Source organism: Typopeltis vanoorti, chromosome 6, assembly GCF_054136105.1.
Source record: "Typopeltis vanoorti isolate ZY-2024b chromosome 6, IOZ_Tvanoo_1.0, whole genome shotgun sequence".
NCBI classification, from domain to species: domain Eukaryota; kingdom Metazoa; phylum Arthropoda; class Arachnida; order Uropygi; family Thelyphonidae; genus Typopeltis; species Typopeltis vanoorti.
Window position 1 is genome coordinate 81335722 of NC_143554.1, and position 12088 is coordinate 81347809.

Here is a 12088-nt window from a genome sequence, read left to right on the forward strand (position 1 = left end):
TTTATATTTTCGGAAAAGACCCTAACAAAGAAACGATGAGCATTTTATTATTGTGAAAAACAAGGTGTTTAGTCTGGTAGACATGATTAGGTATATGTAAACAATTCAGTAATAGAATGAGTCAGAGAATGGATGATTTTAATATTTTTGGATAAGAAAATCTGTAAAGTGTAGATTTATTTTAGAAGGCCTTGGATCCAGTATTTTGTAGTTAGTTATGTAATTTTATTTAAAGTGTATATATTGTTTTAGTTTTTTTAAAATTGTTTTAGATTTTTTATATTGTGTATTTTTTTTTTTTTCAATCCAATCAGAATTGAATTGGAATTACTCAATTCCAATTCAATTCTGATTGGAATTGAGTAATTCCAATCAGAATTGAATCTTGTATAATAATAAACACTCAGAGTATAAAAACCAATCTTTATAGAGACAATCTCTAATCTCTTTACACAATTATAGACTATATACAGCTCTGTATGACATTTACTTACGTATAATTGAAGTGTTCAGAGTTTTTTCTTAGCACCTTACTATATGTCATTTCCAGATTCACAAAACTACATATAGAATGTTATACTCTCAGTTTCTCAACTTTTTTTTTTTTTTTGCATTAATCCAAATCCAAAGAAGTGAGAAGGTCAAATCCAAAATTTGACCTTCTTTTCAGGTTCTTTTCAGCATTTCAGGTTTCCGATGGTATTTTCTAGCTAAAGTATAGATATGTGCTCTTGACTGCATTCCTTTTGAATATTTCTGACTACTGTTCTGTCAATGATCATTATGTTTAACATTTTTTACAACTACTCTTCCAATTATCCAAAATACCTTTAATCTCGGTATCCAAGTTACCTTTAATCATTTCTTTTATGCTACTCTTTCCTCTATTTCAAGCTTTTTTTCATTACCTTCCAGATTCTTTTGTCACATTTGTGATATTTATTCTCTGTATTCTTAACCAGTCTTTCCATGACTTTTGCTTAGCTACTTCACATTTAGCTTGCTTACATTTTGCTGTACATTCTCTCAGAGTATCCATCTACTGCCTTACTTCCAAGGAATATATAATTGCTCTTTTCTTTTTGAGGACTGCCTCTTTTTTTTTCTTTTTTTTTTAAATCATGAAATTAAATTTTTTCTATCGTTACAAACGACTTCATCACATACTTCCTTGGCTGAATGAATGCCGAATCACTGTTTTTTTTCAGAGTTTGCCAGTGGGTCTCCAAGAATTCAATCTTGTTTTTAAACTCCCATTTTTTTCCTGAATATTTATTTGTATATATGAGTCTACAGTTCACCACTAAAGGCTCCTCAATTTTCATATTTTTAAAACTTTCTTGCACATTTTTCTTATTTCTCAGTCTTTTCTCCATTCTCCATGTGAATTTGAGAACATTTTATCTTGCAACATAACTAGTGATGGGCAAAATGGTAAGAAATTCTGTTTGTGTTCTGAACAGAATTTCTTACCATTATTATTATTAGCTTTTTGCTCTTTTTTCCAAATTTCACAAAACATTTTTATATGTCAGATATTCATTTCCTATTATGGTATTTAGATCTCCAACAAAGGCCAGCTGAATATACTACCTACCAGATTGTCAATAAAAACACTTAGTGGATTAGGAATGTACAGCCTAACAAGACAGTTGAAATATCATACTTTTACAATATTGGAGATTAATGTGTGTCAAAAGTAGACACCATTTCCATATATCAGGATGCACCTGATATTTGTCAACCCCTTGACCTTTTAGCTGAGCATACTTTGACATTTTGCTGATGTGATGTTTCAACAAGAATGTCACTGGAACATTTTTTTAATGCTTTGGTAGATCCAATTCTTCTGAATAAAGAAGAGCGACATTTTCCCTATTGACTTTTCACCTGTTGCACAGATGAGAAATAACTATATTTATGTGTGTCAAATGGTTTTTTTTTCTTTTATTTCCATTATCAGATGATATGTCTACATTATCTGTACTTGGTTAAAGCCTTGTGAGAGCAGTGAATAATTTGTGGATGAAGGATTTATACTCAAAAGGGATTTTTGGTTCAGCACCAAAAATTCCAACATATCATGGAGTCACACACAAGCATCCACTATCTGGAGAGCAACAAATGTACTTGGAAATGGAATGCCTCCATTACCCTGGATACTATACTAGCACCATGGTAAGCCCACTAGCTGAATGATCCTAGCTGGGCCATACAGTACTGTCTGCCGTGTTAAAGCAGGGAACAACATAATGCAAGACTTCCAGTATTCCCCTTTCTGGATATTCATGGGATTTATTTCAGTGCATAGCAGCTAAGGGTAGTGGATCCCAGAGATAGCAGTCTGGAGGATAGGACAGAGTAAAGAAGACTCAAGAGAAGTATAGCAAAGAATACAGAAAAAAAAAATGAAAAGGGCCAGTATCATCACTAGGAGGTTCCCAGACAAGCGATGAAATTCATCTCCCACCTGAAAACAATCGCAAACATTCATGCTAATTGGAGGATTTAAATCCACGTCCTGGAAAGCAGGTATGTTAACTACTCAGCAAAGGCAGCAGGATTTTTTTTTTATGTATGTTAACTATACTGGCAAAGGTAGCTTTTACACAGACACACACACACACACACACACACACACACACACACACACACACACACACACACACACACACACACACACACACACACACACACACACACACAATTTAATAAGAGGAGTGGCAGTGGTAATAAGCAGAAAGTTTGCAACTACACTAAAAATTCACCTTTGGTCTAAATAGCTAAAATGCATTACCTATTTTAATAGATCAATTACTGAAATATAGTTCACATTTTCTGCTTTTCTACCTATTTTCATAATTTTTCTCATTTTATTGTCTACCCCCCCCCCCCCCACACACACACGCTGATGCATTGAAGATGCTTATAAGAATGCTTATTATGGCGTGCTTAAAAGTGCAAATTAATGTCAGCAAAGACTGCACATGTGGTGTTATCAATCTGCTCTCACGAAAGAAAGAGAACTTGTCTGACAATTAATGCATAGGCCTTTTTGGTGACTTAAACGGTAGCATGGTTTTTTAAACCTGAAGATAATGCCTGAGCTATGACAGCATTTGAGGAATGTCAGTCAATACAAGTCTCACTAATCTGTCTACATTTATCAAACTGATGCTTCCACAATAGACCACTACCATGGTAGTGGTCTATTGTGGAAGCATCAGTAGACCACTACCATGGTACAGATGCATAAATGCTTATTTGATATTTTTGATTCATGGAAGAAATATGATTATGGATAAAATCAAATACAAAGATATGATATGTATGTATATTACAGGTCAATGCACAAAGTAATCCTAATTTGTCATAACTGGCACCCTCTATGGGTGCAATGAAGAGTTCTTGTTCTTCAGCTAACAGTCTCATGAAAGCCTTGGTGGTGATCAAGGTATGAGTGAAAAAAAAGCATACAGGTCTAACCATCCTTGTGGCACTAAAGCTATTTTACTTTTCTCAGGAAACTATTTAAATTTCAGGTTAATAAGAGATAAAATTTTAATTAATCAAAGTATAATAAACAAGGAATTTCGTATATGAAATACTTACTTTTCTTCTTCTTGTCCTAGGTCAGGGGTTAATACAGATGTTTCTGAATTGGCTGTAGCAGGAACTGCAGTAATGGAGGTACTAGAAGTAATTGTTGTAGTTGGTGAACCAGTATAAATGGAAGAAGCAACTGCATTTGAGGTGGTAGCTATAGTAGCAACAGGAGTAGTGGCCAGTGCTGCTCCTGCAGTGACAGCAATTGTACTAATGGAAATAGCAGCAGCAGAAGAAGAAACCACGGGAGTGGTGGTGACAGAAGCAGTTGTTGTGCAAGTAACAGTTGCTGTAGTAACAGTAGTAATAACATCACTGGTAGTTGCAGAAGATGTGGTAGCAGTCGCCATATCTGTAGTAGTTGTGATGGTGGCAAGAGCACTATCTGTAGCAACAGTACTGACAGCAGATGCTGAGGTAGCAATGGTGCTAGTAATAGTAGCAGCAGATATATCTGGAATAGTTGCAGAGGTTGTGGTGGCTGTAATTGTTGAAGCAATAGCAGCATCAGGAGTACTAGTGATATCAGTAGGACTAGGAGCAGAAGTAGTGACAATAGTAGTAGTAGCTGTAGCAGTAGTAGGAATAGTAGTTGTAATAATAGCAGCAGTAGTGGTTGTAGTAGTTGAAGTTACAGAGCTAGTAGCTGATATTCCTGTAGTAGTAGTAGCTATAGGAGAAGAAACATCTGTTAAAGTTGTAACACCTGATGCAGGTAATTGAATGCTAGAAAGGGTTCGAGCAGGACTTGATTCAACTGCAGTGCTTGTTTCAGCTGAGGATGGAGGAACTACCTGTTGTTGAGTTGAAGTGGAATTAACCGATGAAATTGGAGATGCTACTTTAGAAGTCTGGTCTCTAAAAATATTTTAGTATTTGAATTAATCATATAATTCTTTATAATACATATTTTACTGTTTTCAAAATTAGAAAATTCAAATATTATTTGAAATATGCAAAAAACATACATCAATTATTAAAACAAATTCTATTTCTTTAAAAATCCATTAAAATGTATCTACATTATATTAGAACAGCAAAGATGATTTGATGTTGCTTTAATACAAGGCACTGCATGAAATGTTGATACATTTTTATACTGACAATTAGAATTAAATAATGCACAGCAATATACATGCCCAAAAGGAAGTATGCTTTGCATTAATGAATATGAAGGAACTAATATGTAGCCAACAGTCTCTACACATGTGTTAACTTAGTTGTGAAGATACTTTTTGTGTAAACTTTGGTTGAGTAAATTACAATAAGACCAGTATTGATGGTGTGTAAAAGAATTAACACAAGAATGTATCAAAGAAAAGATTTTCTTGTCTGTGATACATTCTAATAAATTATGAAGATAAGTAGCATGTTAGAGTAATACTTCAATTTAATATAAACCAAAATAATCAATAGTATTGATCACCATAATCAATACTCTTGTTCTAATTTACCTATGGACTAGATTTTGCTAAAAGTTTTTTTTCACTTTAAACTAAAGATGCCAAGAAATCATATTCTTGGTTTCATCTTTTATCCAAGTGTAAGCAAACAAAGTTTGCACATGAAGTAACTTCACGACGACTGGGCTACTCGTATATAGAGGCTAATGACTTCACATCAATTGCCTTAGTATCCCTTAATATCTCATTATACATATCCTTATGGATATGTATAACGGTATGATTTATGGGCCAGGTCGCTACCCAGACCAGTTTCAAACTTTATTGAGGTCTCATCAGTGGCAGTCAGACCAAGAAGAGATACCAAGGTTGAAGTAATATAGGAGTCATATATTTCCCATATACAAGTAGTCAGAAGCTGTCACACCTTATTACTATAACATTGGATTAGAGATAGATGTTGAAAGTTTTTTCACTTGGTTATACTATAAATTAAAGATGCCAAGAAATTATATTCTTGGTTTCATCCTTTATCCAAGTGTGATCAAAGTTTGCATGTGAAGTAACTTCATGACTGGGCTACTTGTATATAAAGGCTAATGACTTAAAATCAATTGTCTTAGTCAAATCAAATGATTTCTGCATTACTTCAACCTTGGCATCTGTTCTGGGTCTGGCTCTCCCACTGATGAGCCCTCAAGATCAGTCTGAGAGTGGCCCTTCCCATAATTCCTACATTATGGTGGACTACTAAAGGTGGGTGTTGAAGTACTGAACTTCAACACCCACCTTTAGTACATGAGCTATGAGATATGACGTATTTTTTTTTTCAATATTTCAATCATAGAGGATTTATTTATTAAGAAAGAATCCCTCTCATTAAGAGACCTCACTTATAGCATGAGAGGTGTCTCTTCAATGAGATCCCTCTCATTATGCTTTTTTTCTCCCTCGTAGGTAATTTCATGGACACTGCTCCAATGAACTGGCTGCTACTACTACTCTTCCTCTACTTTCCTCTAAATTCATGCAAGAAAACGAGCAAATCAACTTATCTTCTTTATTCATTACATGTGCTTTGGGACAACTATTGCCATATTTTTGTTTTTTCTGAACGCATAAAACTCCCTCCTTTTTAACATGCCAACAGATTCCTTCTTTCACTTTAAACATGTGTTCCCACATGGCACTATTATGTTTTTGTGACCTCTCAATGCATGAAGTCAATATGAAATCAGACTGAAGGAAAATCCAAAAGAATTCTTTCACTATGTAGTAAGTAAAAGAAAGAATGATTATTAAAGTATAGCTTAAATGAATGCAGATGGTAGGGAGATGACAGGAGCAAAAGAAATGAATTACAAAGAATGCTTTTTGCAAGTGTCTTCAGGTAGAAATAATGCAGTGACTAATATGAGAAGAGTTAGATAAACTTACTTAGATATTACAAAATCTCCTGAATACAGCAACAGAAGTGGACTGGACATTGACCTGTCTGTTATGAGAAGGTTCAAGGGAATTAGCCTGGTTAGGTGATCCTAACCAGACTGTTTAATAAAACTATATGGGCATCTGGAAGAATACCAAGGGAGTGGGAAAAGGGGAATGATAGTTCTCTTATGGTCTAAGGCTGAGGTAACAAATCAAAGACTGATCAGGAGTAGTAGTTAAGGTATTGAAAAAGTTGCTTAAATTAATTAATAAAATAAATAAATAAAGGGGGGTATAGGCAGATAGAAATATGATACTCTATGGGAGACAGAATGGATTTTGTGAAAGATTCTGTCATGGATATACCATATGGTGAAGTCAAATCAAAAGCAAAGCAGGTAATGAGTAGTATGTAAAAGGGCTCTGTATTTTGGTTGTTGGAGGTTAATTTTTACATTTACTGATAAAGGAAACTGCAGGATATCTACAAATGACCGATATCAGAGTATCTTACAAAATAATTTAGCAGCAGCAAATTTTGAATAAATAAAAAGGAAAGCATAACTTAAGACTTTTATTATATAAATACACATTTCCTAAATGTATAGCAAAAACTGTGATTAAATATTTCTTTAATAACGTTATAAATAAAAGAAATCGTTTTATAGTTACAGCCTATTGCAACCTGTTTAACTGTGATATTTCTTCGTAAAAGGACTCATCTCAAAATTTCTGCAACTCAAACTTGAGCGAAGAAAATATTGAACTTTCTGACAGTGTTTTTATGCCATTAAAGAACTGTAATCTTGTTTAAAGTAACAAGTAATGGTTTTACTTTTGTCTCACCGCCACGTTACTTGCCGTGTCAGCTGGTAGTGCACTTGTGCGAAATTTTGAAACTGATATAATGAGAGATAAACTTGTGGAAGAATAATATGCAATAATGAGAGATATCCTTCTCTCATTATTTTACATGTTACAATTCTTTTTTCCTTGTGGAACTTTTTCCACAAGGAAAAAAAGAATTGTAAAATTAACTTTGTATTCCAAAGGAAATAGATTATGTTAAAGAAGATATGTGATCTTTCTTAAGGAAGAGTACACACACAAATTAATTTTTCATTTTCAAAGAGGAGCAGGTAAGAGTTCAGTAATTATAACTTAATGACCATCGCTGAAAGTGGAAGAAACTGTACTTTATAAGTTTGAAGCAAAATGCTTTTGTTTGTCTATTTTTCTTTGTCTGTGGGCCATTTTCTCTTTAGAATATGTTTTTTTATATATATATATATATATATATATATATAATGCAGATATGTATATAGCACTTGCAAAACAAACATCATATATGCACACTATTTCAACTATGCGATTAAATTTACACTAACATTATTTGTTTGTAAATTACGATATCGATTTTTGAATTTTCTTTGTCTCTCACCTAATCTCTTAAGTTAACTTGTTTTCACAATAAAATTCCATATCCAAATCTGTGATATTAACTGAAAAGTTAAGAAACCAGTCTGATATTATATCAGGGGGAAAAAGAGAGAGAGAGAGAGAGAGAGAGAGAGAGAGAGAAATTGGGGAAGGGGGAGAAAATCTACTTGTTTGCTAATGATATTGTTGGAAGTTTTTCCACTTGGTTATACTATAAATTAAAGATACAAAGAAATTATATCATCATCATCAATTAATTTCTTGACAAGTACCCCTCAAAGGGTGTACAGGATATGATAGTACTACATGAAAAAAAAATACATCATTATTAATTTCCTATCTACAATTTTCCTCCAAATCAGTCTGTTACTTGTCAAGACTCCAACATTATCAGATCTTATATTTCTATCGTCTAAGGCACTTTGTACCATATCAATCCACCTATATCTTGGTCTTCCTCTGGGTCGTTTTGCTGCCAACCTGGCAGAGAACACTTGTTTTGCTAATCTTTCCTCGCCCTTTCTGTTCAAGTGACCATACCACCTGAGATTAGCTCTGCTAATGCATTCCTGGATGCTGACAATGACAAGCTCTTTCCAAATATCCTCATTTTTAATATGATATTGCCATTGATGCCATCTGTTCATGCCTCTAATCTTTCTCAGGACTCTCATATCTGCAGTCTCTAGTCTTTGGTCAAGTGTTTTACTTCTGACCCAGCTCTCAGATCCATAAGTTAAAACTGGTTTGAACACCGTCTTGTATATAGCTTATTTAGTGTTCCAACTAATTTCTCTCTTATTCCATATGAATTTATTCAATTGACTTCTTACCATACCAGCTTTGTTGATTCTGTAGTCTATTTCCATATTTAATTTACCATCTTCACTAAAAACGTGTCTAAGTAGCTGAACTGTTTTACTTGTTCCACAGGTTCCCCGTTCACAACGCAGTTGACATTTTCAACAATTCTACCTATTTTCATTGTCTTTGTCTTTTTAATGCCGACCTTCATACCATATCAATTACAACAGTTATTCAATTTAGTCAGGGAATCTTGCAAACTTGTAGCGGATTTATTTAGAAGTATAACATCGTCCACATAAAGCAAAGAGCTGACATTAACATCTCCAATTTTGATATCATGTTTAATACCACTTTCCTTCATAATGTGATCCATATAGATAATGAATAACAGAGGGGATAATGTACATCCTTGTCTCACACCAGATTTAACATTAAACCATCTTCCTGTACTTCCTTCAATTCTAACTGATGACTTACAACTCAAATAAAGACTAAGTATTGCTTGATATAATGCCTCATTGACACCATATAACTGTAGCGTATTGAATAGATTCTCTCTTGGCACCTTGTCATATGCCTTTTCCAGATCGACAAAACTTAAATACAGATCTCTGTTATATTCCCATGCTTTCTCAACTATTTGTCGTAAAGTGAAGATCTGATCCTGACAGCCTCTATTTGGCCTGAATCCAGCTTGTACATCCTTGTCTCACACCAGATACACTTTGATAAAGGATTAAACTAAGTATTATAGGTATTATTTCTGGGAAAATGCCCATGTTACTCCTTTAAAATAAACTGTTAATTTTATGGCTATATAGCCTACTTTCATTTAAGAGCTCCCCTTTTTTACAATGTCATTGGCTTTTTACTCAAATATTAGGGCATCTTAGGATCGCTATTCTTAGGTATTTTCCATAATGTAAAAACACATTTCCAAGGAAATGTATGCTAATACCTAAGAATAGCGATCTGAACTTCCCCCACCTTTGCAACGAGTCGTCCGGTATTGTACTACGTACTAGGATCACTTGCATTGGCTAACGCTAGTGTCGCCGATACTTTATAGTTTACTATATTCGGCAAGAAACTCTCTGATTCCAATCTTTGAGTTTCTTATTCGGTTTTAAAACTATGTGGGATTTAATATCCCCTAAATTTAAGTAATGAAGATTAGAAAGATATCTAGCAAGATGGGAACTGGGAGAACTAATACAATCAACTACAGAACATAATGGATTTTTTTTAATACTGATCCCATACACAAGAGGTCAAAGAACCTACAAGAATGTCAGTGCAATGCATAAGGTGCAGTTGAGGATCAAGAAAGAAGTTCATTGAATTTTTTCTAAGAGCTTCAGATTGTAGTTGGGAATATTTTGTGAGGAAAGATGTTACAGAGAACTGAGGTAGATGATATAAAAGAGCAAGAGCAGAAGTAGGTTCAGCACATCTACAGTTACACTGAAAAGGGTGGCTGGAAGACTCTGCTCTTCTTTTAACAGGTCTAAGTGGAAGAATGATGGTTGCCAGTTCAGTGGAGAATGGAAGTATCTATAGAAAAGATATGGGACTGAAACACAGCATCTGTAAGATAGAAACTGGAAGTGAGTCTGTAAGGGAAAGATGATCCTTCACTTAAACTCACTTCCTATTTCGAGCTGAACTGCTCTCTCCTCTGGATAGCATCAAGAATTTTTTTTGGAGGTTTAAGGTGCACCACCCCAAACATGCAAGCATAATTCTAAGGATGGGCAATTTGGCATTTGTAGAGTTAATAGCTAGATGGGTGAAAAATAACTCTAGAGTAGAAGGGAATGCCTAGTTTTTTAGATGCTGAGGAAATGACTAATGTGATATGCTTATACCAGGAGCGGCCAGAGGTAAATGTCAGTCCAAGGAGTGAGAACAGATTCTTCTGATGATTTGTATTACTCAGGGTAAGGGAATACGCTGATGTCCCTTTCACTAGATAAAAGGCAAGACTGCATTCTGATGACACTGAAGAGGATCAGATTGTCCTTTCTTCTGCTGTAGGATGAGATGGAGATCAGTGTTTAAGGTTAAAGATGATCTTGCAGACTGGAATGTCTGAGCATTGCATGGTTGTCAAATGAGCAGAATGAAAGGAGAGTACTAACATCAGTAAAGCTGTGAATGGGATTAGTGGTGACTGAGGGTAGGTCATTTATGAAAAGGAGAAAGAGAGTAGGTGATAGAAAAGAGTCCTAAGGCACTGCTTCAATGGTGGCAAAGCTCAAAGAGAGAAAGCCATCAACCATGACATGCAGTGAAAAATCAAAGAGGAAAGCCACTTATCCAATTACAGAGGGGGACAGGTAGACCAAAAAGATTGCAATTTGCTTAGCAGGCCTCAATGCTAGACATGATCAAAAAACCATGGATATATCAACACGTTTCTCTGAACCTATTTTATAGCAAGTGTCCAGTGGTGGGTGATGTAGGCTAAGAAGTCAGCCGTGGCACTTTAATGGCAGAATACATACTGGTGGGCCTTTATCTAGTGAAGAAGCTGACTACTGATGACTCCATTATTCAGTGGATTGAATGCAAACTTTTATTTCCCCTTTTTTTGGAATAGGCTGGATATATATGATAGCTTTCATGTATGAAACAAGCGCTAGTTAGGTACAGAAGACTGTAGAAATAATACAGGACAGGTGTTAGCTCTGGAGCACATTGAGTACAATTGAAGAGATGCAATCAGTAACAGAAGACTTTTAGTGTCCAAATTGTTTAGTATTCTTCTTCTGATGTCTTTTTTTTTTTTTTTTTTTGCCAAGCAACTACAAGAGGCATATGGTGCTCAGATTCTGGTATGGAAGGAGGTGATATACCTTGGTTATTTATGCAGAAGTTGAAGGAAAAGAGAAGAGTAATGTCAGGAGATTAGCTTTACCTCTGGTTGTTATAACAGTGGTGCCACCTGGATGAGAGAGAGAGAGGTGGAAGTGCAGATTGGCATAAGTTGCATATGATGGCTATAGCAATAGAAGGCATGGTTTTGATTTTGTTAGCCTTCATGTCAAATTTAGATTTTGCTGTGGATTTTTGAATTTATTGCATGCTTCAGTTCAGCAGGCTGAATAGGAAGCTGGGGTTCTGGATGCAAGCCACCTGCAGTAAGCAGAGTTTTTTTACAACCATCCATATGAAGCTTGGAAGAACCATAGATATATATATATATATATATATATATATGGAGGATGAGCATGATGAATCTACAATTTTATGCTATTCACTGCCAGTAGATTTGCTTGAATGATAAATAGTGGGTCTTAACTTGTATATGTATAAAGTTTTGTTTTCTTATGAAAAGATGTATGTAGGTCAGACTGGGAGAAGTTTCAAAATCTGCAACAAAGAACATATAGGTGACA

At 34.8% G+C, this 12088-nt stretch overlaps 1 protein-coding gene across 5 annotated transcripts in view; it reads right to left on the reverse strand.

The window, feature by feature from the left end:
- The window catches only part of Prp40 (pre-mRNA processing factor 40), a 406566-nt gene that overhangs the window by 303423 nt on the left and 91055 nt on the right, over window positions 1–12088 (reverse strand). For all 5 annotated transcript variants that reach the window (XR_016548451.1, XM_090394274.1, XM_090394270.1 and 2 more), the window contains exon 8: window positions 3613–4464. Coding sequence is in view for 4 of the 5 variants with exons in the window: in XM_090394274.1 (XP_090250400.1) it covers window positions 3613–4464 (852 nt within the window). In the remaining variant the exon portion in view is untranslated. The remainder of the gene's footprint in view (window positions 1–3612; window positions 4465–12088) is intronic.